At 40.7% G+C, this 27,770-nt stretch overlaps 1 protein-coding gene across 8 annotated transcripts in view; it reads right to left on the bottom strand.

Moving 5' to 3' along the window:
• The window catches only part of MRTFA (myocardin related transcription factor A), a 106,459-nt gene that overhangs the window by 32,469 nt on the left and 46,220 nt on the right, over positions 1 to 27,770 (bottom strand). For 3 of the 8 annotated variants that reach the window (XM_083859404.1, XM_083859403.1, XM_083859405.1), the window contains exon 4: positions 24,604 to 24,654. The exons of 2 other annotated variants lie outside the window; for them this stretch is intronic. In XM_083859404.1, the coding sequence (XP_083715530.1) occupies positions 24,604 to 24,625 (22 nt within the window). In that variant the 5' untranslated portion in view covers positions 24,626 to 24,654. Of the gene's footprint in view, positions 1 to 15,408; positions 15,545 to 20,126; positions 20,215 to 24,603; positions 24,655 to 27,770 lie in introns of those variants that run through there. 3 more of the 8 variants (XM_083859400.1, XM_083859398.1, XM_083859399.1) reach the window with 2 other exon arrangements.

Consider the following 27,770-nt stretch of genomic DNA (forward strand, 5'->3'; position numbering starts at 1 on the left):
CTTTATTAGTTACCATCTACTACCTATTTACTCTGCCCATTATATGCACCTTTTATTTTTAAACCCTTTGTGCCTTCATAGCAAGAAACTAGCAACTGCCAAGGGAACTAAACTGGAGAACAGAAAAAAAGTAATTTTTAGGATCCTTTTTATAACACTAAGTAATTCCTGGGATTTATGAATGTATATACATACCTATTAAGCACAAGTTATAATCAGCCATAAAGTGCTTTTTTTTTTCCAATACAGTTTATTTTTTGTGTCAGGGAGGAGGGCAAAAAGGATTACTTCAGTTCACTCCTAAATACATTTTGGCTTAATTAAGTACTTGGAGTTCCCAATGCCATTTCATATATTTAGGAGATCACCTGTTTACATGTGCAAGTGTGGGAATCCTATATATAGATTAACAGATGGTCCAAGCACCAATCCAAGGCTGTTGTACATGGAGCTCAGTCCAAGGTCTAGAATGACCAGAGAAATTCAAAGCTACTCTAAGACAGACTGAAATGTAAGTCTTTCAGTCACTAATGGACAATCTTCTGTTTCCTTTATCCCTGTACTTAACCTGTAAATTAATTTTCAAATTCAGAATAAATCAGGTCATATAAAAAGCAGTGTATAACTGCTGGCTAGAAAATAAGTTCCAAACTGGTGCCCTTCTACTACATGCAATATTTTTGGGGATTTGTAAGCTTGTCAGATTTTCCTTCTCAAAGCTGGGCATAATTTATTTATTTCACAAGTATGAAATGTTCCCAATTTAATTTTGAACAATGTTTTCATATCACTAATGGACTGTTTCAAGAATTAGTAAAACATTCCAGAGAAATCTGGGAGCTAGGATAGAGGACTACTGCCAGCAGTTTAAGAGGAGTAGAGGAGAACTATGGTAGTGGGAGATGTATTAAAGGAGAAATAATATTGTGATACAGCTGCTACCAACAGAGTAACACTATTAATAAAATACAGCATGTCATGATTATTTTGTGTTCGTCTTAACGTAAAACTTTCTCAACAGGGAACCCACAGGCATATTCCAGGACCACAGGCATATTCTGACAGCTGGTGGCAGGCTCAGATTTAACAGTATATAATTAATACACAGAGTCTGCATTCATAGGGGCACTTTCAGGACAGCTACAACTCTGGTGGTTGTTCAGGGGTGCATTAATAGTAAGCAGAAGCAAGAACAAATATCTATGATGAGTTAAGTTGTTTTTTGCAGCTCATCACACAAATCTGCAACAGCATGCCTGCCCTTCTATTTCTAAACCACACTGCATTTAGTAGTGTGACTAGAACTGCTGCAGAAACTAGACTGCAGATTCTGCATCTCAGCATTTCCACAAAGAAAAATAAAATTAAAATCTCTTCAAAGACTGTCTCATATACAAGGACAGGTTTGTGTCAATAAATTAATGAAATATTCTGCATTTCCTGTTTTTTAAAACTAGCAAGAAGAAGCATATGGCTGTCAACAGCAGCTTGTGGGGAGACTTTGTACATATTATATTGAATATAGACTTACTGACAAAGGGAGTCTGTACTCACGTTTCTATAAAACCTTTCCTGCTAAGGAATCCCAAGAAATACTTAAGGTCACCAAACCAAGATAATGATTAAGGACAGCCATATGGTGGATTACAACTGGGACAGCAGGAGCAGCAGTGCAGATCAGGAAGGAAGGAAGGCTGCTAGAGCCAAATGAAACCATATAGAGGGACTGAGGGAGGCAGGCTGGAATTCAGGCTGGGATATCCACGCAAAATGGGAGAGTGCAAGACATAAACTGCATATTAACAAGAAAGGCTGTATGCTCACAGACACAATTTATGGATTTTGAAAGCAGTCTGACTGATAGAAGAATTCATCCTTGCAACCCAATAAAAAACCCAGATGATTAGGAAGCAAAACTACTGAAAAACAAGTGAAATTAGCCAAACTTCATTATCTAAATTGAGGAAAGTGCAAGCATAAGTAAAGGCAGTTTAATGCTCATTGATTTGTACATTGTTCAGCACCTCTGGAGACCCCATTTTGAAAGCACTGAGTGGCTACAGCATCCTCTTAGCTCAGAAGGAAGCACTAATACAGCACAAGCTGAGATAGAACTTGCCAGTTAGTTCAACACCTCTACCCTTCTGTAGTGCCTAAGGAATTTCAGTTTCACTGGCCTAGCACTGAGCAGGTCTGACCAGGTTTACTTCGTGAAGGTCAGAGACTATAGTCTAAGGACATGTGGCTCTAGGCCACCATTTGCAGCTCACACATACTTTCCAATTTTTCAGTCCAATGTGTATAACATCATATGCAAGCAACTTAATTATAATATGCAACAATGAAAGACAACTTTGATGACATAGGGTATTTGCTGAACAAAATTGGCACAGCTGTTTGTGCAGAACTAGGGCCTCTACCTCAAATATCACAGTGCCATGTGCTTTGAAGGATGAAGCCACCTTACCACTCAGCCAGCAGCCCTTCTAATTACACCAGGAGATTTTTTTTTTTTTCCTACTTTCTGATTTAAGAGTCAGATTTGGCCAGAAGCAGATGCCTAACTCAGTTTTGGAATATGCAGTACACCAGCTGTTGTTTGCTGTGGAAGCTATATCCTACTGAATTCAGTCCCTTGGAGATGTGGTAGGAAAACCTTTCCCTCACACCAAAAAATGGTCTCTGAGCATTTTTCAGCTGCACCAGCTTACAAAACAAATGCTAACTTGCATTAGATTTTTCATGCTTCAACACGAAGCCAGATTAGATTCACCAGCAAGGGCAGCATCTGTAAAACTCCAGTTGCAACACCTTTCTGTACAGAAGCAGCCAAGGGCTGTTCGTGTACCAAATTACATGTAGGATCCACAAGAAGCTGTAAGAAAAAAACAGCTGTGATAGTTTGTGATCAGTGAGTGAGAATACAATAGTCAAAATTAATTTTCAATATTTTAAATTGGTGAGGTGGATTCATTTTTCTGGTTTAGTGCTTCATTTTTCTGATGCTATTGACAACATACCCCACACCACACAGAATGTGCTAGAGTGGGGGTTACCAACAAAGAAAAGCAAACTTTTGGGGCCTTTTTAAAGGTAATTTTCTGAGCCTAACAGCATTTTAATCCACTAAATCCATTTTATTCCCCACTGCTGATGGGGAACACATGCTGGCTTTGCATTTAAGCAGACTGTGCAGTTAACAGAGAAGCATTTAAGTGAATCAGACTATAAATGACACCCAAACTGTGGGGATTATATGACAGTTTGCTACCCTGAGAAGGGGATGCCAAAAATTCACATCCCTCTGTAGGGTGAAGGAGAAGCAGCAGATACACTGTTGATCCTCACAATTTGCAAGCATCCACTGTTGTTGAGAGCAGCAGCCATAGGGTTCTGTTCATCTCAATGCATTTTAAAGAATAGCTTGAAGCAAGCCTGTCCAAAGGAGGAGTTAAGTAGAAGTTTATTTCTTTACTGTTTGAGACTCTCTCACATTCCACTATCTCTTTTCTCTACTGCAGCAACAATGGCTGTTATTAAAATGCAGGCAGCTTCTTCCACTCTTCCTTGGCAACCATGCTATGGAGAAAATGGAGTTTGGGAGGGTAAAGAATAGAAAGAAAATTTGGTTTGGTCTCTTCAACTATTACAACAACCTTTCATATTAGAGGCAAAAGCTACTTATTTACATTCATGCTGTGGTCTTCCCTCTGTGAGAAGTACGATTGGGACCACTCTCCCTACACGTGAAGAGGAGGTCGGTGAAGCAGAACCTGAACAGGAAACAAAACTGGGATGACAAGCAGTTCCATATTGCAGATTCTGAGAGCGATGAAAGTGGATTTCTTCACAGAAATGCAGAAATCAGCACATCCTGCTGCAATGTTCTGAGATGGAAAGGTGTCTTGGACCAGTCTGGGGAGCACTGCATCACAGGCAGTTATTATATAGAGGACTTGAAACTTTTTTCATGGCCACCTCTTATTTCTTATCCACTTAGAAAGCTTATGAAAGCATTAAAATTTGTACAGATGAGAACAGGAGTATGATTCTTCCTGATGTAGACCTGTTGGGGGTTAGGTTTGTTCCTTTCTTTTTTTTGCTTATAGAATTTTTTCCCATTAGTTGCTAGGAGACTAAGCACTGGGTGCTTATGGGTGCTTGACCAAACCAAAGAGGTGGACAGAAGTTGAGAGGGGGAGATAAGGACAAGGCTGGGGGCAGCCTCTCTCTTACTCTCTGCATGGGAGACAGGATGGCCAGGCTGCTGCTTGCTGTGGGAGGAGTTCACTGTCACCAGAAAGTCCAGTTCTGGGAAATCTACCACCATCTGCTCGTGTGCCCCGGAATTCTGAGCTTCTCCACCTGCCCTGCTGGAGCTGGGCCAGCTCTGCCCCGTCTTTGCAGCTTCTTCAGCACTGCTCCTCTTGCTACAGTGTGACCCTGTACCCCCCTGCCTGCTGAGGACATCCTGTCATTCCAGCCACCAGCCTGGGACTTTCCACTGTTCCAGCTTGGTGCTCTGAGGGTCTTGCAAGGGCACTGAGACCAAACTGCCTTGGGTTTTGTGAAGCAAAGCCCTCAAGGTTCTTGGTACTGTTTTGCTATTAATGCTGTAGTTGTTGTTTGTTTTGCTTTGTTATACATACTAGTAAAGAACTGTTATTCCTACCCCCATTCCTCTGCCTGAAAGCCCCTTTAATTTTCTAAATCATAATAATTTGGAGTGAGGGGATTTGAATTCTCCATTCCTGGGGAGGTCCTGCCCTTCCCTAGCAGATACCTGTCTTTCAAATCAAGACAAGACCTAAAACTTCTATAAAGCGATTCTTAAAAAACAACAGTTTCTTCACCTCCAAAGCAACAACGTCCAAAATATTTCACAGTGGATGCATAGCAATAATCCAAGGATGAGATGGGAGTAATATCACACTGGAGTTGGTTTTTTCCATCCAATACTTCTAAAAGGCTTCAGCCTCTCAAATGCCCAGCAGCTTTAAAAAGCAGCTGAAAAGTACAAAAAAGAGTGACTGGTCAATTAAGAACACAAAAAGACAAGGAAAAGAGAAAATTAACTGACTGTCACTCTCAGAACAAGAAGGGCTTGTTTCTTGATAAAACCCCACTCTTTAAAGTTTCTACAGCTCAAAATATCCTTGGGTCATATAAAATCATTGACATGGCATACAGCTCACACATGCCTGTTGATCGTCTATATGAGCGAATTCCAGAAGACTGGTTTTTGCTACAAACAAAATAAACCAAGTTCAGAGCAATAGTCCATTATTGTGGGGAAGATACCACTGGAAGAGAAATATGAAAAATTTAAAAAGATCATTTCAAAGGGTGGTGGAATACTGTATTATCTTTTAATGAGTCAATGTTATGAGGCATTAAGTAGTTTTCCTAGTGGAGACAGACAAATAGCTTCTTTGATACAGCTAATTTAGCAGAATCAAAAATCCCAACCTACAGAGGAAAGTGGTCCCTAAAGAGTATGAAATCAGAAGCACACAGTCAAAAGTAAAAGTTTCTACTTCCATTCTCATATTACCACAAGGTAGCTGGCTCACAGAGAGCACAGAACAACAAGCTACCTCAGCAGGCATTTTCTGAGGATTAATATCAAATTTGATAAATGTAGAAATCACATTAATGTCAATTAAAAACTGTATTTAGAAGATAAAACCAGCATTTACAGCAATCTTACTTTTGTTAGGACACAGCACTATAAAACAAAACCAGCAGCACCAACTACCAAGACATAATATAGTCTAAGATCCCGACAGGACAGAACAGTTATTCCTGTTACAAGTTCTTCAAGGCTCAAGTCAGCATTGGTTTTGGTGGTAAAATGTGGAGATCCTAGAGGAAGAACCAGTTCAGCCTTAGAAGTTTACTTCATTACTTCTGAGATTTGGTCTGAATATTACACACAATTGAACATGCATATTTCACAGGAGCTACTCATATATATGACTCCAAATAAATGCAAACTTGATTATTACTATGAAAATAATGCTGAATTTTGCAGGGTTCTTTTCATGTTTATTTAAAATAAAAACTGGTAATTGCTGTGCATTTTACAGTATTTACCTACCTTTACCTTCACTCTTTATGACTTAACTCCTGCCGCTTCCATCAAACATTTAAGATTTAGGGAGAGTTAATGCCATTTTATTCACTGCTACTTTTGAATGCAATGACAGTTTTGTCTTCTTTGATACTAAAATTTTAAAATCAGATATGTTTGTTACTATGTGTTTCTATTGAACAGATCTTAAGACTCCTAATCATAATCTTGGTACACCTATAATCCATCTCATCACTTGCTGACACTGTTAAAATACAACTTTAAGAAATTCACCTGAAATACATGTAATATGGTATATTAAGTAAGATATGCAACATGTAAAAATGCATAACAAGGTTGTCTACAGGAAAAGTTGGTTTGCTTTCTCTGCAGGGTACAGATTTTTATAAAATCATTTTGTCTCAGTAGTACTGGCTAGGTGAAAACTAAGCATGTGAGTAATTAGGCACATATCCAGGTCCATGGAATCTGGCAACCATGCATGATCCAACAAGATGACCTGTAACAAAATACCTAGCTAGAAAGGTCTACCTAAAATTGACCCTGGTATAACGATACAGTAAGTATTAACTGTAATCACTACTTGTTGATGCCATCTATATATCTATTGTTACTATTTATAGCTGGAAGAGACATCTGGAGGAGGGAAAAACAGAGAGAATTTCCCACCTCCCTGTGTAAACTTGAGTCACAGTCTATAGTGATTTGTATTTTTCCACGAAACTATGAACAAGGAGGAACTAACATTGCCCTTAACCAGCTTGCAGAGAAGGCCCTAGAAAGAAATCCTCCCAGATAATTTAATATGACATGGCAGATGGGGACAAATGAAGAAAAACGAAGGAATGGGTAGATTTATCCTGACAATTAGATCTACAGCTGTCTACTAAGGTAACAGTACATAAGGCAAGCTACACAAGGGAAACACAAGTTCAAACCCTTTTCTTTTTTTTTTTTTTTTTTTGAAAGATAGGGGTATCTCTGTCTGTAAGAAGAAAGTGTTCCAACCATTTAGTTTTCCATAAAGATGATTCATGAGAGTGAATTCACGGGAGTTTATATATTTTTCAAAAAAACTATACAGAATAAAAAAACAAATGTTTTGAGATATGTCAGAATTGAAGCAATTTTTCAAACTATTTAAAACTCTGAGTTCAAGGGATGTGTTTTTGTGGGTTTCTTACAAACAGAAAGAAAATCAAGCACTGAGACAGTGCCCAGACACATCCATAAAACACATGATTGATTAGATCTGTTTATGACACTAAAATTGATGAGCAAATCTCTCCATGCCCCTTGCAGCAAAAGAGATATTGTCAGATACTTTTCCTTCATAATTTGCCTCCCATACTTCAATTTCTACTACAGCAGAGTGTTCCAGTGTACAAACGGCCTTACAGATCAAGGTCACAAACTTCCTCAAACATTTCTGAGAGAGTGGTTTTGGCCCAGTGATTCAGCCTTCCTTCCCCCACAGGACACCTTCTACAGATAGAGGTTAAAAATTCCCTTCACCAGAATCATCTAATGGTCAAGACACCACAGAATTTCTGTGGCAACAGCTGGGACACCTCAACATATGAGCTATGTTGTGGGGTTTTCCACTAAAACATGGAATAATTCTGTATTTCCAAGACTATTTTGGATTTTTAACCACCTAAAGATCTTTGTTTTACTAAAACCAAATGCAAATGAGAGCAAATGTGTTTTTCCACAAGTGGTAGGAAAAATTACTTAGAAGTATGCAAATTTAAATACAAAGGCAGCAGTTCTTTAGAAGAAATAATTAAGTAGTTATACAGGGAACTCAAAAAGCTGGGCCTTATAATTTTAAATTAGCTAGCTTGAGCATTTCTCAGCTTCAGCTGGTTCATTGTGCTGACAGTTATTTCGTGGGACATGAAACAAAAGTAGTTTTGTCCAAGGTGCATATTACATGCAAAACAAAGACTCAGAGCATTCCCTATCTAGTTAGCATTCCTTTAACCAGCTTCTATCCAAATCCCAGCATTCTCTCTTAGCAAGAATTTCAGGTGAACACTACAAGGAGTTCCTATTATTTCTTTAACTCATGGTAATTAAAAACATCTTTGCTTTTCTGCAAAGAACACATAACACAGTCATCTGAGGCACCTGAGATTCAAATAAAGATCCTGGCCTCTGTACTCCAACAGTCTGACACCTTCTTTATTGTTTAAGTACAAAATCTATTAGAATTCTGCTGCTACTTGTAAAAAAGTTGCAAGATTCAGCTGTGGCCATCATATCATTCTACATTAGAAATCAGTTCCTCCACAGGAGTCCAGTTTGGAAGCTGATCCCCAGAATTTGCATTACAAATAAAAAGCACATCAAAGTCCCTCAGAATCTTTTCACTGATGATACAACATGTATCTATGTTTCTTTACCTCCTTTCTTGATGGATATTTAATTTCTTTCATAAAAACTTTGGACTAGACATCTCCAGAACTGACTATTGTGGTTTTTGCCATGAGGGGAGATTGAAAGCATTGAACAATTCAAGCTATGAGGCTTCATGTGTTATCATAGGTATAAATATTTAGATAATATAATTCTGTGTAACAGATCAATCAGTAAACCAAAAAAATGCAGCAGTCCAGAATGGCCTGCATGACCACTGACTTCAGACTGGCAGACAAATTCTGCAGATGTTTAAAATGTTACTGCTGGCTCAGTCCCCTGCTGAAGGGCACAGAGAAGATTGCCAGCAGCAGCTAATTACACACACTTCAAGATTCTCTCCAACTGGTAATGGAGGTGGGCTTTCACTCACATCCTGAACGAAAGCAAGTGAAGGACAGACACGATTCCCTTTTGTCACTCCCTCCCACACTGAGGCAGGGAGCTGGCTGCAGGGGACAGGGTGTGCCGCTGTAGTTAAGATCCACTGTCACGTCAGTTCTGAAGATACAATGCTCACTTTACACTGCCTGCAGTCAATATGACAGATATTATTAGCAGCAGTGAAAGAGAGACACAAAGGTACAATTAATTTAGCATCTACTTCTAAAAGGCTGTCTTCCGCTTCTGAAAAGGGAAAATCTGAAATCAGTGTGGAAAAGGGCTGCAAGCAGCCTTAGAAGGACCTTCACACCTAAGTGTAACACAGAAAGAGGCATGAACACCTAGGAAGATGAAAGCAATTAAAAAGAACATCCATCAAAATAAGAAACAGAACACACAATAATTTTCAGTGATAGGTTACATGTTGCTTGCAATACTGATTGAATTATGCAACAGGAGCTTCTGGCTTCTATTCTTTCAGCACTGCTGTGAGATTTGCAAAGGTGAGTAACCAAAGATTGTACCTACTGCCACATTCCATTCCTCTAAAAAACAGCTATAGTCTCCATGCACTTACTACTAGAGAGACATGGAGCAGCAGGAAGCTACAGGAACTCCACACAGAGAAAGCTTCTGTCAGCCAGAGAGCATCACTCAGCTCTGCCCCCAGCAACCCAGCTGGGCAGCATAATGTTCATGCCTGACAAGTGTTTAAGTGAGGAAGGTTACCAAAAAGATGTGAAATGTGTCAATCAGCTGGTACAGCAGAGTTGTTACGGGAAATACCCTCAGAATGGTGATAGGTCTCTGAGCCACCCTTGGGGATAGAGACCACAGAATGTAGTCTTTGTAAGCATGACTGCAACAGATTATTCCTGTCCCTATGATGGAGAAAAGTCTATCATAGGCACTTTCACTGAAAACACTCAAAAAGCTTCATTTTTACAAAAAGTTTTCTCTATGGCTGTTTATTTCTGAAAGCTAATTTTAAAATAAGATTGTCAAGAAAGCCTGGATTTCACCAATTTCCACAGTCAGTTCTGCAAAGAATTTATGTCCCAAAGCAATATTCCTCTTCCTTATAACCAACTTCTTTCGCATTTCTTGTTAGCTGCATCAGGCCAATATAACTTTAGATGGCAAAACTGCAGGCTGGAAAGTTCAAACCTTTGTTCACTTTAAAGAACATTGATTATATTATTTGCACAATAAACTCTGACAGAAGATCACCTGCACAGTTCTTCTACCCATCTCATCTCTCCTGAATACACTGAGCAAAAAACATTTTGTAGTTCTTCTTAGCAACCACCATACTGCAACATATTTCAGCTACTGGAGGTCTGCTCTTAGTTTGGAGAGATACCAGGTTAGTAAATATTACATAGTGCCAGGGAAAAACATCGTACCTACTTTTACTAGTCCAAGTAAAAGAAAGAAACTAGAAATTCTGCTCCATGTTAATGCCCTTGGGCAGAGTATGTATCCTACAGAGCCTCCTACAAGAAAAAGTAGCACAATTTGCCCCACAAGCTCACTACACGTTTTAATTTGATAACCTAAGCCACATCAGGAGTCATATCCCATTTTCTACCATAGGTTGCAGAGGTTCTTGCCGAAAAATGTACTGCTTCTACATTTTGGATTGAAATTTATTGATGCAGAAGGTGACAAAATCAGTAGTTCAATGCTCAGAAAAGACTGGAGATATGGGAGTTGGGGCATGAAATGAAAGATCTAAATTGGCACTTATATTTGGTATAGATATTCACTAAGCTGTTGATCAATGACTTGCAGGTGTGACTGTATGATAAAAATCAAGAGTTGACTGCTGACAGATCTTGTGGATGATAAAACTAACCAAGGTAAGATATACGCAAGCAGCCTGAGATGGATCCAAAAGCAGAAGGAAAACCCACTCCTGTCACTGACCCTCATCTTCGGGCAAGGACTCCAGAAGTTTTTTCTGGATGCCAAGAAAGCAGTTTGAGTTTCATAGCTCCATTTAATATCATAGTTCCATTTTCTATAGAATCTATAGTTCCATAGAATATCATAGTTCCATTTTCAAAAAAAGCAGCTGCTTTTCAACAGCTCCTGGGAAGTCTAAGCACCAGTCATTTTCTGTTTAAAAGTATAAATAGAGATGTTTTCTTTAAAAAAGAAACAACAGATAATTATGAAAAAATCAGTAATCTGAAAGCCACCCAAGTGTTTTCAAGCTTTATTAATATGTGTCCCAGTTGCTGGGATTATCAATACCTCAGCACCACTGCCACTGAATATGAAGCTCAGTTCAGCTGTGAAGAAAATTCAGTTGACAGGAAAGTATTTACTGGAAATTTTACTTGGTATCATTACTAGTTCAAAGCATTGTCTGCATAAATGCTACTGACAGCTGTACTCATCGCACCACACCCAGTTTCTACTCTTTTTTGTTTTCCGCATGTGTTGAGTCCTTACTCCTTGCTCTTGCAAGTCCAAGTCTTTCATTTTAGTATTACTTGGCACTACAGAAAGCACTATAATAGCCATTTTTGACAAATTAAGTATATCACAGTGTGGTAAACAAGTTAGCCTCTGTCCCTCTCCTCCTCCTCCCCTTCCCATTCCCAGCATGAAAATAGCTAGGGCTAAAGGAACAGCTGGGGATCATTACACTGACAGGAATAGTTCAGTAAACTGCAAGAGGGGAAAGCATGTCATATCCAAAAAAACCAAAAACACATTAGAGCATCAAGACTGAAAAAAACATGTGATTTCAGCTCCAGAGATAATGCTATGACTCTTCTTCCACTGATAACAACTGACTTACAAAAATCCTGGTCATTCAGTGTTAACCCTATCCCCAAGCTTTCCACTCATATCACAGAGTCAACAAATACCCTGAAACACCATCAAGTCCTCACAGTCAAATGAGGCATACCAGCTATTAAGTAAAAATAAATTTAAATTGACAGTCAACTTCAAGCCACTTCACATATATATCATTAAGTTACCTTCACTGCACCTCTGACTTTTAAGCATAGTCACAGTCTGTGCAGCAAGAGTATGCAGGGAAGCCAGTGTGCCTCCAGATCTGCCATAAGAAATGCTAGAGCAGATTAGCTCCCTGTAGGTTCAACACATTTTCTGTGTTTTAATGTGTCAGAGCGCTATTTGCATAAGTAATTCCAAACAGTGGGATGCATTAGGCCATAATTCAGAAAGGCATCTGTGTGTTTTGTGACTGGTTTCTGACACTGTTTATCCATGAATTTGCATCATTGACACATGTCCCAGAACAACTTCAGGTCCACTCTGAAGCAGGAAGACCCAGATCACCCTTTACAGAAAAAAGTCACCCTGCATTCTGGTGAGATGCCTTGGGCGCAGGGGCTGCCCTCCTGCTGAGGATCTCTGTGATCTCCTTGGGACTGAGAGCTTCCAAGTCTACTCATGCAGGTTTTCTGACCCCTCCTGAATGAGGTGGGGCCAGGGCCAGCTGGACCTTCAGGTGCTGCAGGTGTAATGACAATAAGGTCTAGATTACTCCTGAAGAAAGTTAAATGCTAACAAGCACTTGCAGGACTCCTGATCTCTTCAAAGTACAGAACAGATATTAATAGTTTAATCAAAGGCTAAGCTAACTCAAATTACCTTCCATTTGCTGTGGACCAAGAATGTGCACACAGTTTGTGCAGATCAGATGGCATGCAGGAAGTTGTTTTTGTGTCTGGGCCCTGAGATACAAATCTTGGAAAAAGACAGGTGAGTTTCACTGTCAGGCCCTAAGTCACCCTGAATGTTTTTGAAGGGTGGACTTGCCAAAAAAAAAAAAAAAAAAAAAAAAAAAAAAAAGTGCTTAGTTTAAGAGCAACAAATTAAAGATATAGCACAGAAGTGGAAAAGTTAGAAATTAGTTTTGGAAGTACTTAATTCTAAGCTAAACTCATGTGAATGCTAACTAGGTTTTGAGTAGCTTTCTGCAATTCCCTCTTTATCTCCCTCATGAGGGGCTACCATACTGTGGTGTTAACTGATCTAGGAACAGCAAACTGGGCTCTAGTATTTGAAGACTAAATCATTCCAATGCATTCTTGAAGAGAAAACATGTTTATGGATTCCTGAATTCTAGGAATTTTGCAAACAACTGCCCTAACACATACTTTGAAAAATACAAGCTTAAGTTCTTTGACTTCTGCATGTTAAATCCATTTCTCTGTAGAAAGGATCACCAGTTCCCAAACTTCAATGTCAAGTCCTAATTTAAAAATAATAAATAAATAAATAAATAAATCAGATTTAGGAGACATCTGTTTTCCAGAAATCAGGAAGAAAGATGTAGTCTATTCCAGAGAGCTGCTTCTCATGAGAATCATTAAGAGAATAGATAAGCACTGTTGGTGTTAGTATAGACAGCCCTTATTTGCCCAGTTTTATTAAGAGTGAGGAAGAGAAATGCATGAATTTTCTGTCTTGGTGACAACAAAATTAAGCTGTCCCATTTTTAGGGGGACCAAAAACTAAGGCACAACAGCTCAATGCTAATTCTGGACTTCCACAAGGGTTTACACGAGTGCATCTGTTTCTCCACTGCCCATAAGACTTGGCTCCACAAAATACAATGCATGCTACAGCATAAATACAACAGGCATCCCAAGACTGCAGGAGACTTGAATGGAGCAGCAGCAAAACTAAAGGGTTATTATTTTCTTCATCTGACAGGAATGAAGCTGGCAGCATCTATTTCTCTTCTCTAACCTTCATTAGTAGCTGGTGCAAAGCAGCTTTCCTTATCACATGTGATATTAGAGCATCATAAATTAGCCACAGGGTAGGCTGATGGTATTCCTGGACTTTGCAGAGTCAACATAGCTTTTCCAATAACCAGAACTATACATTATTTCAATGGCCTTAATTCATTCAACTTGAGACACTTTTTTGATTAAAGTAAGACAGAATTGCGTTTTCCTAGTTGTACATATTATCCCACTGTACAGCTTGTGATATTTAGTGACTGGATGAAAGATGTATCTTGGCACATCCAAATGCAAAATGCTCACTTCTGTGAAGACCAATGCTTGCAAATACAGGACAGATGCAAGTTCTGGCTTTTTAAAATTTTGAGTTGTTTTTTTCCTCTGATGATTGATGGGCTTCAGTTCTGTGTCTCCAAAGCAGATAAAGAAATCTGGAAATACTGCCTATACTAATGGATTTATAACTCCTGAACTTGAATTTGAGGACTGTGACTTCAGTTTTTGTTTTCTTCTCCATATTTTTTCAACAAAGAGTATTCCAATGGAAACATGCAACAAAAATAGTAGTATTTTTCAAAGTTAACAAGTTAGTGCTTCACAGATGTTTAATAGGCTTGGTGGTAGGGGGAGTGAGAACTGGGGGCAGAAACCTAACAGTTTTGTTTGGCAGCTCCAACAGGCCTAGTCTATGTACCAGAGAAAAATCTTCTAAATGTAACTCCTAAAGTCCTCTTCCACACATAGGCCATCTTTATGCAATAAATATGGCCTTATTCTATCTGGATTCTTGTCCTCAATGCCCTTATCTTTATCCCCCCTTTATCTTACTTTGCTGTCCAAGATGTCAGAAAGTTATTTTCCTCTCCTTTCAGATGACACTACTTGCTCTTAAAATCAGTCATCACCTTATTCTGAGGCCGCTGTACTCCAGATCATTGTTCCTTTCTGCAAGTTCCTACTAAAATTTTACTTGTAGCTAGACAGATCCAGTATTTCTGATAAAACATAAACCTTGCTGCTTGCCATTGGCTTTTTGTGATGTTCTGACATTCTTCCCTGTAATCTTTTCCCAGTTCCTGTTAATATTTATTATGCTGCGCACTATGAATGGATCACTGTCTATTTTCATATTCTCAATCTTTTTCAATCCCTTCAGATCGTCTTCTTTCCTTCTAGATATCACTCCCTGAAATGTGACCTCTGTCTACATAATCTTTCAGAACTGTTAAATCCTCATTAAAAAATCACACATATTTGCAGAATACCATCAACTGAAACAAAATTACATTTAGATATATAAACAACACTCCTTGAACACTCTCAAAGCAGGAACATAGAGCAACTTAAAACATGGTACTCCTATCTTCTTCAAGGCAGAGCTGCCACTCCAGAACAAGCCTCTACATCTTTAATGAAACAGCCTTAAAACATTTCTCACAAGAGGCCTACAGACAAAGGGGAGAAAAAGAAATTTTAAGTTTGAAACCAAAACTTCTAAATGTAAGTTAAATTGTCTCAAGGTCCCAGCACTGCAAGTCACTACACACAGAGCTCCAGGATTGTCGAGTGACATACTTGAGCGCCCTCAGGGACAAGAGGTCACAGCAGTCAGTGGGAAACCCAAAATCTGGACTGTTGCCCAGAAAACAAAAAACAGGCAAATTCAATTAGCAAGAGGGGAAAAAAACCCACAACACCAAAAAAACCAAAGTAAAACCCCCACAAACAAATTATACAGTGCCTACAACAAAGAAAGCAGAGTCTGCTAACCTTCTCGTAAGCTGTGGTATGAATCCTGATATGTGTTTGAACAGCTCTTCCCTTGCTTTGACACAGTCTCTGCAAGTGGCACAATCCCGACATAGGCAGGCTGGAGTGTCTTGGCTTTATCCAACATATTAGAGGAAATCCCTGGACCTGAAGGTGGATTCTGTAACACGGGAGGCGTCCAGGCAAGTTGGAAGGGGTGCTTAATCCTCTCAAGAGACCCAACTGCAATCCCTCTCTACCAGGTTTCAGTCACTGCACCAAAACGGTAGAGCAGAAAAAAAATCAGTTTACTGCTAGATTCCAAGGCTGTGCTTGCATCAGAACAGAGAGGTTCTGTAGGCACAGACGAACCCTGACAGCCAACATCTAAAGATTAAAACCAGCAAGACTCTTGGCAAAAATTTTCTTCCTATGATCTCAAAGCTCAGACAGAAACTTCACTGTTTCAGCAAGCAGCTATAAGCAGTCAGGCACCCAGTATGCAGAGCACTGCATATCAACAGATGTGTGGACTTCTTTGTGGGGCCACTTGCAGTAACAGCCAACCTCATTCACCCAAAATAGTAAACAGTTGGTTGCTCTACTCACAATGCAGACACCTGCCAGACAGGCAGTATCATGTGATTGAGCAGTACCCTCTCTCTCTCTCTCTGTATCACCCGACTGTAAGCATACTGTGGACACAGCTAGGAGAATACCTCTACTCTGAGTGCAGAAGCCACATGCTTTTTCTCCCTTCTTGCTTAAACCCTTAGAAACAAGAGTGTTAGCTGTGGAGAGTAATAAACTGATAATCTGACAAACAGAGTCTTCGTATGCATTTGCCCTGAGACCACACACATGTAGTAGCAGGCTACTTCTGTGCAAGCATATATTCTCACCCCCTCTTCCCTTAAATCCTTTCTTCCAACCTAGCAGAAACACCTAACTGAAACTAATCTGCAGTCCCAAATCAATAACCCTCTACTGCAAGCACTAGAACTTCCAAATCTGTAGTTGTATGGGGGCAGCCACCTCATCGTGAGTTTATTTCACATGCATCATGAACAGATGCCACATGGCTGACAAATTTTGGTAATACATACTGCCCAGCAAGTAGCCAGGGGAAGACATATTCCATCTGAGCAACAACCAGGAGGTACTCTCACCAGTACAGCTGATAGTTTTGTTGGTTTTTAATTTTGCTAAGTATGAATCATAGGAGGTGCAATGAAGTCTAGGGGGGAAAAAATAAGAAGACACAAAAAAGGGAGTTGTCCAATGATTACACATACCTAAAAAAAGTATTCTTGTTACCTTTCCAGAAAAAAAACAAAAAAAAGAATAGTAATCAGTGTCATCCTACACACCTGAAATAAAGATAACCACATGGACATTACAAAAATAAAAAGATGAACACTCTAAATACTACAGGAACAGTTTCTATTTCATATTCTGTTCCCATCCCAATCAAGAAAAAATTTTCTCATTTCCAAACAGTTTGAGAGGCATTCAAGCCATTTTATAAAGCAAGGCTGGAATTACAATCAGGGAAAAAATGTCTCTAATAATGAAACTAATATCTAAGAGAAGCAACATTCAACCAAATGTTAGATGGCATCATTGACATTTCTGAGTACTTTCAATGGTACTCCTCTTACTTTTAAATGTTCAACCTTCACCCAGGAAAGAATCCAAACTCCAGTGTTCCCATGAGTAAAAAAATACCTATCATAGTGATATAAAGCTCTGTAATTACACTACTGCTGAATTATCACCATACACTCAACAGAAATTTTCATCTTAATTTTAGGATTTGTAAAAGTCAGGTGAAGGTTCAGTCTCACAGTGAACTTTAGCCAGCAAGGTCAAATTACTGCATAAATAGAAGACCCTGTTTTTGCGTAAGCATTAGCAGTCACAGCATTGTGGAGAGCTGCCTTGGGAAACAGAGCCAGCACACCACAAGAGTTCTAAAGACAGGATGAAGGACAAGATAAAGAAACATTTAGTCCAGACCTCCCCTTTCAGGAGCAACACAAAACTGCACATTGAGTCAGGCCTGATACTCTGAATAGAGAGGTCCCATAACTGTAGTAACTAAAGAACAATTACTCAGTGCATGACCCAGTTCAACTTTTCCTGGCAATCAATATGCCATCTGGATGGTAAAAATTACAAGATTCAGCTACAAAGATCAGAACCTACTATTATTTTGCCAGTTAGGGCCTCTGAGTTAGCAGGTCACTACAGTATACAAAACCTGAGAAACATGAGCAAGCTGTTCATTCAGCAAACCTGCCAATACTCAGGTATTGACAAAATAGCCCTAAGATCATGTCCAAGTTCTGATGAAGAAAACTTTAAGAACTGATGAAGATCTGATCCTTTCAATGTATTATTGCAGAGCTGCAGATATGTACACAGATACACTTTTTTTTTTTTTTTTTTTTCCTATGCAGAAAACAGCTTGGCTGGTTCAATGGTAATTAGGTAAATTTGCTGAGGAAGATATTCTAAAATTTTGTCTTACAGTATCAAATTTGTCCCACAGCATTATTTAGTGTTCTAAAAGAAGGAGTAATTATCCAAATAATCTAGATCATAGCACTCCAAAGAGGACACAGATAATGTCCCCCATGCTGTAAGAAGATAAACTCCAAAGGGCCTAGATTGGAGGATATCTTCAACACACGAGCAGACTCTTGTAGGGTTCCTCCTTGGACTCTAAGAGATAAGTAAAGGCCAAAAGCAACCTGTCTTGTATGAAACGGATACCATTTTCACTTGTTTATAAACATTTAAAAAGTATTTTAAAAGTTTTTAAAAGTTGTATTTGTTTCACTGGATCCTGATAACACTGGTAGGAGATCTGAAAGTCTGATTAGCAATCACATGAACAGAAATGTCAATGCACTGTAAGAAAAAGTAATTTTGACAGTTACTCTGGAAATCAACAGGGTAGATAGGAAAACCTGTTTCACAGCAGAGGTAGGATTCCAACAACAGTTTCACTTGCTTAACCACGCCAGAAAAATAGGATCAACCCCACTAAAGCACACCCAATATTCAGTGTCTTTATCCTGGAATTGGCAGAAGTCCTGTTGGCAAAATAAACACCTTTACCAAGGGGACCTAAGTATTTGCCACAGATTTCTCATCTGAAAAACATCAGGCCCAATTTTCATAGTCTATCCATGAGACATCAATTGAGCCATACATCCTTTGACTTTCAGGTGTGAAATGAGATGCAGAATGTGCAGATGTATTCTTCCTCAAGACGCTGCATCAGGTGCACACACGGATTGCACAGATACTGCTGCTACTTCTGAGGCCTGGTAGGCATGGAATGCAACACTTGCATTTGAGGTACCACTGCCTACTTACTACTTTGAGTAGTGAGTAGGTAGTGGTACCTCAAATGCATACAAATTTTAATGAATTAATTTCTTGTATCTTACTCTCTTCAAAAGCCAAGGGAAGGGAGAGAAGGGCCACACCAATCTTGACAGAGGGTAGATGTTGGATGAGCTCAGCTGTAACACAAACTGCACCATTAGTTTCTTCCTCTCCACAAGAGTACTGCATTTTTTTAATTCAAATTATTAAGCAGATAGAAAATGTGCTCATAATCTCCACCACCACCTTCAAATGTGCATTTTCTCCTCCTTTCACCTCCAGTCCTCTCTTCAGCTCAGTGAAGGTTCTCTTTCCCCCAGTAATAATGTTCTCACAGGACACAATGCCTGCAATGATCTGCATGCACATACATTAGTGATGAAATATAAAACAATGCACTGCTAAAAACTTGCAAACAGATGCAAAATATGCTCACTCAGGCAACATGTGAGAGATCTCAGCCAAGGTCTAAGCCAGATAACTCTGAAGAAAGAAGTATGAGCCCACTACATTTGAAGATCTATCTGAGATTTCTAGCAAGCAGACAAAACCTGGGAAAATAACTGAATGCTGGCACTACATCATTGTAAAGCTTTGATGTCTTACAATTCAAATTAATTTTCTGCTTCAAAATAAATACAGATGCACACTGCCATTTGTGTTGCTTATTTCTCTGCTAGGCATCACATCTATGTAATGTGAGTTCGCTGTGGATACTCCCAGGACCCACCAACAGTGCCTCCCACCAACAATGACTTTTAGGAAGAGGAAGAAAAGCGAGGCTGGGAGCACTGTACATTTTTGCTTCTACAGATTTCAGGAAGAGCCTGAAATTTACCTACTCTTATCTCTTCAACCAACTGGTCACAACTAGTGCTGCCATTCAGCATTCAGAAAATTCCTAGACATGACAAGTAGCCAAAGCTAAACCACCATACAGATGTAAAAATAGGTCACAGCAGCAGGAACCATGCCTGGGAACCTGGACTTTTGTTGTGGCTTTTGAGCAGCTCTTCAGTCCTCCAGCCCACTCTGGGATATACCACCACCCCTGTTTTTGGCAAGTTGGCTGTCATTGAGCTGTAATTACTGTGAGCTGAAAGAATAAAAATAGCTGCTGCACAGGGTGGAAAACCTATCAGATGATGTCAAGATGAGTTTTGAGCCCTCCATTCCCCCTCCCCCCCCCTCCACTTCCTTTCCTATGTCACTTTCTCATTACCTCACTGTCTCTAATTCTGAAAGTGCTTCTCTCTGCATCTTTCAGCTGTCAAAGTGAACTTTACACAGCAGCTAGAGCCAAATCAACCCCCAGCCCATATATAAACTCTGCCACCTACTCCATTCCTTGGGATTCAGCCAAGATGTCAGTTTGTCTTTCCCTGAAAACACGAAGGACATGAAATCCCGGATTCTATCTGCAAAACACTGGATCAAGAAGAATCAGTTCAGCCCAAGGAATGCAGCTCTGATCTGCATTTGATTAACTCCATAGATAAACAGTTTACAACCAACAAGGCAAGTCAACATCATAAGTGAGGTGTGGAAAGACAGCAACAGCAATCCCATCCCCTTCTGCTAACACTGAGTAACTCAGCCCTCCCTCTCTCCCAGCCTCTGTAGACCTGAGGAGCAAAGTGCAGCACATAAAGCCAAAAATTTTCTTTCCTCACCTCTCCCTTCCCCAGATCAGGAGCTAGATGTCAGTATTGCAAGGAGACTCCAGAAATATTGCTACAAGGGCTGAAAATAGAGAAAAGAGAAAGGGAAGCAAAGATGTTGGTTCACTTATGGACCATGCCTCTACTCCTTCCTCCCTCCAGGACCCACTGCACTGAGTAAGCTGGGAGTGATAAGGAGAAGGAAATGGTCCAGAGGTCTGTAATACTCTACATCATGTGCAAACAAAAGCATTATGCAGCACATGCTCCTGATACTACTACATGTGAGGGTAACATCTGCTTAGAATGTCTCACCTATGCAGCCAAAGAAAATAGTGCAACTTCTAAAGATAAGTTGATTAATTTAGTTGGATTTTCTTCAGAAAACCACTTACAGCAGTTCTGTCAATTCTGTGCTCTGAAAAGCTGCATATATGCTCCTTGACTACAAAAAAGTGTTGCCTAAGTAGAGATTTCTAGTCCAGAGAAGAAGAAATGGTGGATTTCTCTGACAAGCAGTGGAAGAACTCTGCTTATGACAGAAAACTTCACAGCAGAGGGTAGAACAAAAGCAAAGGGATTAAGAGAAAGTTTTATAACCAGTTCCCAAACAACTACAGCCCACTGTGCACATAAGCCCAACAAAAACAAGCAAGTAAATTAAAAGCACGTATCCAAGCACGTCTTGTTATTTTTACCATTTTGGTTGATAAATTCTGGCTAGATGCAAACACCATTGCATACCTCTTTATAGTTCAAAGTTACTAGCCCTTCTTCAAGTTACCACCCTGTTGTAACCCCAGAGCTGGCTGTATGAATGCTCTCACTCTGTTCCAGTGCAAAGTTAGAAAGATTAGCTCAAATTACCTTGGCTAAGCCAACAAGCTTTACAGTGAGAGTTCACACATCAAGAACCACATCTCAAATGGGGTACATATCTCCAGTGGAGGGCCTTAACTGGGAGCTGCTCCAGCTGTAATCACAACAGAATTCCATATACTCCTTTAGTTCAGCTACTACCCACCTTGCTCTTAAAATAATTACTTAGACCAAAGGAAATAACAGTTCCTTGCTCTTACCTAAGAGCAATAGTTTACTTGTTATAAAACTGTCAGAGGTTTCAAGCCAGAGACAGTCACCCAAGGTTCAAGTTAAAATTGTTCTTATCAGCCTTCCTGCCTACAGTTAATTTGCTAATCCATCCACATGCTCTCCAAATAACTTTAACTTCTCCAGGGGTAGACAGATGTGCTCACACAGGTGCAGATGTGCATTTCCTCACCCCTACCACTGCACACAGGCAGGAACACTCAGAGGTTGCAGGAATTACACACAGAATCACAGAGAATACTGAGTTGGAAGGGACCCATAAGGAGCATCAACTCCAACTCTTAAGTGAATGGCACTGACATGAGTATACACTGTGACCAGTGGAGAACACTGAGCACAAGACTTTTCAAAACATTTCAAAACATCTCCTCTTACAGATATTCCAGACTTTAATTTAAACCACTATGAACAAGTGAAAACAGCGAAGTCCAAAACATTTGGTTTTGCTCTCAAGAGCAGAAAAACAGAGTAAGTTCTGGCTGCCAGACCAAGGGGATTAGTGAACAAGATAGAGTGGAAAAGGAAGCAATGTGAATTTGTCTTAAAACAGTAAATTGTTTTTAGGAGGGAGTAACTGGAAAAGGACAGGAGGAAGATACCCTTCCCCTCATGTTAAGGAGAGAGTTTGAGAAGTTATGTCACTAATTCCTGTGGTTGTTGAGCGAAAGCTATCATGCATTTCTCTCTGCCACATCCTTTAAACATCTGGCAATAAAAGGTTTCTTCTCTATCAAGCCCTCCTACTTATTGCACAAGAGGGTTAACTGCAAACACTTGGAAAATGCAGTCAATTTTTAAAGTAGCTGAAGAAGACTGGAAACAGCCAGGCTGCTGTGTTCAGGCACAGCTTGGGGAAGGATTAGCAAATCCTTCATTTACTTCTCAGCATATACTAGCAAAATTGCTACTAGGTAAACCTTCATTGTGACTTTTTTGTCTTGTGTGACAAGACAAGATTGTGACTTTTGCCCAGAAATCTACTTCCTTCTCCAAACACACGGGCAGTAAAAACATTGTTGAGGCTTAATGTGACCATTATTCTTGATTAATCTGATACAGAATTGTAATCTCAGAATCTAGATTGTTACTAAAGTTATCTTCCCCTTATGGTTGCAGAGGACTACTTAAAGCTGTAGCTGCATGGATCTGCAACAGTATATAAGACTGAACTGAGAGGAAAATAAACTACTCCAATTCCTTTTTGCTTGGACTTCAATCCCTTTTCTTGCTTGGACTTCAATGACTTCAACAATCCAAACTCTGACCTATTTTTGCTCAAGCTTTGGCTTAAGGCTCCCTGCTTAGACTACTTTTGCGCCCCCTCTTTTGAAGTCCCGTCTCTCAGTCGCGCAGCAATTGGTGCCTTCCATGGGAGGAGGAGAAGACTGCCTAATCAGTGCAGGCAGCTGGCAACACACCCCAGACTGGAAGCACTGCTGGAAGAAGCAGGATTGGACCCATAACAATACCTCTGGACAACTGGGAGGACCAAGAGGTGAGCTGGGGAAAAGGAAACATTGGTCGGGGGAATTCTGCCCAGGAGAGACTTTTTTTGCTTATGTTTGAGCTGCTTAAGAAACATAGCAAGTCTTTACCTTCTTGTGATTTAAAACTTGCTGAAGTGGGCGGAACCTGAGGGAAAAAATGTTACTATGTCTACCACCTTTACAAAAGGGGTGATACAGGGGGAAAATTATGGGACCATGCCACAAAGGGGAATAGGGTGGCGGCTGAGATGCTCCCATCTTGGAGAGTGATTTATGAGACTATGGAAAAGCAAGAACAGCTTCAAGCTGTGGCTAATGATCCTGAACAAGCGGCAGACCCACCGAAAGCCATATATTCTTTAGTACAGCCATTCACTCCTCCTCCACCACCAGAGGCAAAAGAAAGATACCGGAAACTGCAATCTGTTACAGCTTTTGCTGCCAGCCACTGCCCCAGGAATGGGAAGGAGGGCAGGGGGAGGATGAAGATCCCTTTGATCCTGGTCCCATAGATTCTTGATGATGAGCCAGACCTGTTTCCCCCACACCCTCACAAGAACTGGGTCCATTTTAAAAAAGTTTTACTTGTGGGAAACTTGGAAATGGCTGATAAGATCATAGCCCCTGTCCTATATCATAGCAGCAAACAGTGTAATCCTCACTGGGAGGCATTGTCTTTTCAGGAGGTAAAAGAATTAAGACAGACAGCAACCGAAAACAGCATTGGGTCCCCGTATTTTGGGAGTTTGTTAAACTCCATGCTTTCTGCACATTTATTGACACCCCACAACATTAGATCCCTTGTGGGGCTGATATTGACCTCTACACAGTGTAGTCTGTTGGGAGGGAGAATGGAAAAAGGATCTGCAGGCACTTCTTTTGAATTATGCGGGACACAGAAAACAAGATTTAGTTGCTTTAACACTGGATGGCCTTGCGGGGGAGGGACTGTACACACATCCTTCCAATCAAGTTCTTGAATGTCCAAAGGAGGCTCTTGAGGAGTGTCTTAGTTTGGAAAGACAGGTCCTTGCCAGGGAAAAGCCGGAGCTTCCCTTGGAATGGAGAATGTAAACCCCCTCCCTCTGAATTATTACTTTGAAATTAAGGGGCTTTCAAGCAAAGATATGTGAATAGGAATGACAGTTCTTTACTATGACTAGTAAAAATGTAGTACTACAAAAAAGCAAAACACTGACAGAGTCAGGACACGACCTGACACCCTGTTGGTCAGGGTGTTGGTAGCAATCCAATTAAGTCCTCCTGGAGTGACAGATGTGGTTCTGTTGGAGTAGAGATGATCCTGTAGAAGGGCCCAGTGGTGGTGAGATGGCTCCAGTCTTCCTCTGGGAATCCACTGGAAAACAGGCTGTCCTAGTGTTCTGAATCTCAGGTTTTATCCAGGCAGGAATGCTTGGCTCCTCCCACTGGGTGGAGCTTCTCACAATGGGATGATGTAATTTTATCAGTCACTGGGTGAGCCTTAGTGGCTCATTAACAGCAGATAACCCCCTGGAAGGCGGATGCATTATGGAAGAGATAAAGAAACACTGCCCCACCTGGTTTTAACAGCTGTCCCATTAACGGAAAGACACCTGTCCCCTTCCACCCTGGAATAATGAGATAAAGAAAAACACCTCGTCAATCGGTTTCAACAGATGGGAATAGAATACATCTTGCATTGCAATACAAGAGGGTAAGAGAGGCTGCAAGAAAGGCATTTTTAAAAGGCATTCTGAGACATCCTGATGCAAGGATGTCTCAGAAAATTCTTAAAAACATAATTCAAGAGGTACGAGAGCCATATATGCAGTTTATTGACAGACTGAAGCAAGCCCTAGAACAGCAGACAGACAATGAGCCAGCCCGAGAGATTTTGCTTTTAAAGCTCACAGTTGAGAATGCAAATGGGGACTGTAAAAAGTTGCTTAAATCACCAACTAATCCAAATCCAACCCTAGTAGAAATGATAGAAGCTTATAATCGCATTGTTACACTAGAGCGTGCATCTGAAACCATGGCTGCAGGAATGGTTGCAGCTTTTGCAGCCCTTAAAAGGCCCATAGGGGAAGCAAGAATATGCTTTGGTTGTAGAAAACCTGGCCATCTGAAAAAGGACTTTTTAGCTCAGAACGGGGCCAAAGCAAAGGCTCCTGGCATACAGCCCTGGTGTTGTAAAGGAAGACATCTCACTAACCAATACCATTCTAAGTATGATTTTGAAGGTCATCAGATCCAGGGAAACTGGAGCTGGAGCACAGCACGGCAATACACTCAGACACAAATCCCCCGGCTGACACAACAGCCACTACAGCAGATGCCGCAGCAGGGAACACCTCGAGTCTTCACCCAGCAACTCGAGGCAGCACCAGACTGGACCTGGCAACCTCCAACACAGTAACATTATTTGACTCGTCTGCTCATTTACTCTCTACAGGAATTTCTGGACTACCAAATCTCCAGAGAAGTGCTCTGGGAAATCTCCCACCACCCTATAAGTGCTTTTTGTTCTCCCTAGAGTCATAGATTCAGACTCTGTTGGTGAAATTAAGATTATGGCCTGGACTCCTTTTCCACACTGTACTGTCCCTAAGAGGATTCGTGTTGCACAACTGATTCTTCTCCCACAGACACCAGCACTTGCTAAGGAAGACTATCGAGAAAGAGTGGGGGGTTTTGGATCTACAGGAACTCCAGAAATACTATGGATACAAGTCATTTCTGATGAACACCCTACCTGTAAATGCACCCTAAGATTATAGGGACATCATATAACAATTATGAGTATCCTAGATACTGGAGCTGATGTGACTGTCATTTCTCAGGTGAAACAGCCTCCTTCCTGGGTCCTCAAAGAAGTATCCCAACCCCTTACAGGGATTGCAGGAAGCAGTCATAGTTACCGCAGCCACCACCTAGTTCAGGTGGAGGGGCCAGAGTGCCACACAGCTTTTGTAAAGCCATTTGTTATGCCTGCACCCATGGTGTTATGGGGGCGAGATGTACCTTCTCAATGCAGCTTCAAAATTCAGCCTGTCTTTTAATAGAGGACATTGAGGACACTGAGGTGCACATCACCCTAATGTTAACCTGGAAAACCGATTGCCCTGTCTGGGTGGATCAATGGCCCCTGCCATTAGTTAAACTGTGCACACTCACTGAACTTGTGCAAGAACAATCTCAAAAGGGGCACACAGAATCCCCTCTACAAGCCCCTGGAATTCACCCATTTGTTATCAAGACACAAACTGGCAAACGGCATCTCCTACAGGACCTCTGAATAATTAATGCTGTTATGTGTAGTGGTGTGGAATTGGGTTTTTTAATCTTTGTATAACTTTGTGTCCTGGTTTCTGTAAATGTTCATCCACCCCCATCTCCCTTCACAGATACCTGTAGTTAAGTCACATAAAGGGTTCCCCCTTTTCCACAGTATATCCCTTGATGGCCCAGGCCCAGTTTATTGTATATCTCTCAATAGCCCAGGCTAGCCCACTGTATGTTTCTGATAGCCCTGGCTCCAGTCGTTAAGAATCTATTATATCTTATCTGTAAACACGCCCAAAGTTCTTCATAGCCCGGGCAGGCCAGATGGCCAGCCAAGGCCTCAGGTATCATCCCACCCCTTTCAACCCTAAATGGTAATGTCACATCCCCTCTTTTTGGTCACTCTCCTTAATTTCCATTGAGTTCCACCCCTGTTCATAAGAGCAGGACAAACCCAAAAATCGGTCTCTGGTCCTCACTCTCGGATACACGCTCAAGACTGGAACACCTGGGCATATGCCCTGAATAAACACCTTTTTTACCACCGATTGTGAGTCGCTCCTTCTCTGAAATAAGCATGCTTCTGCCCGGGGTCCAGACCTGCCTAAAACTTCACTATATCATGACAGAGCCCAGCAAGCCAGAGGGCTCTCTGGGAACGGTGATAGTTATGGATGACATGGGAGCACTGCAACCTGGTCTCCCATCCCCTACCATGATTCCTCAAAACTGGCATTTGATAGTCATTGATTTAAAAGATTACTTTTTTAATATTCCTTTACATCCTGATGATGAACCTAAATTTGCCTTTTCTGTTCCAAGCACCAACATGCAAGCAGCCTTGCAAAGCTACCACTGGGTTGTTTTGCCACAAGCAGTGAAAAACAGCCCTACTATCTGCCAGCAGTTTGTTGCAAAGGCTCTCAGTCCCATTCACCAAAAAATGGCTGATGTTCTTTTGTACCACTACATGGATGATATCCTTGTAGTGGCAGAAAAGCAGGAGGAAGACTTAGCCTTCGTCATTACTGCTGTAACTTAAGCAGGACTTTGTGTTGCTCCTGAAAAATTCAGTGTCAATCCCTTTGGAAATATCTTGGCTGGCACATTAGGATTTGGACTACTACCCCTAAGCCTTTGCAAATGCAAACAAACATTCATACACTGCACGATGCTCAAAAGCTTTTGGGAACAATTAATTAGGTTCATCCTTTATTGGGAATTTCAAATGCAGATCTGAATCCCCCTGTCTGCACTGCTCAAAGGGGAACCAGATCTCCTGTCGCCTAGGCGGCTCACATCAGAAGCTTGCCAGACATTCCAACAAGTAGCTGATGCTATTACAAATTGACAAGCAGCCCAATGGGCTCCTGAGCTACCTTTCTTTCTAATAATTCTGAACCCAGGTAAACAGCCTCATGCTTTGATTTACCAACGGGATCCTAAAGCACCAGACCCT

The sequence above is a fragment of the Zosterops lateralis genome (genome assembly GCF_965231275.1).
Source record: "Zosterops lateralis genome assembly, chromosome: 4".
NCBI classification, from domain to species: domain Eukaryota; kingdom Metazoa; phylum Chordata; class Aves; order Passeriformes; family Zosteropidae; genus Zosterops; species Zosterops lateralis.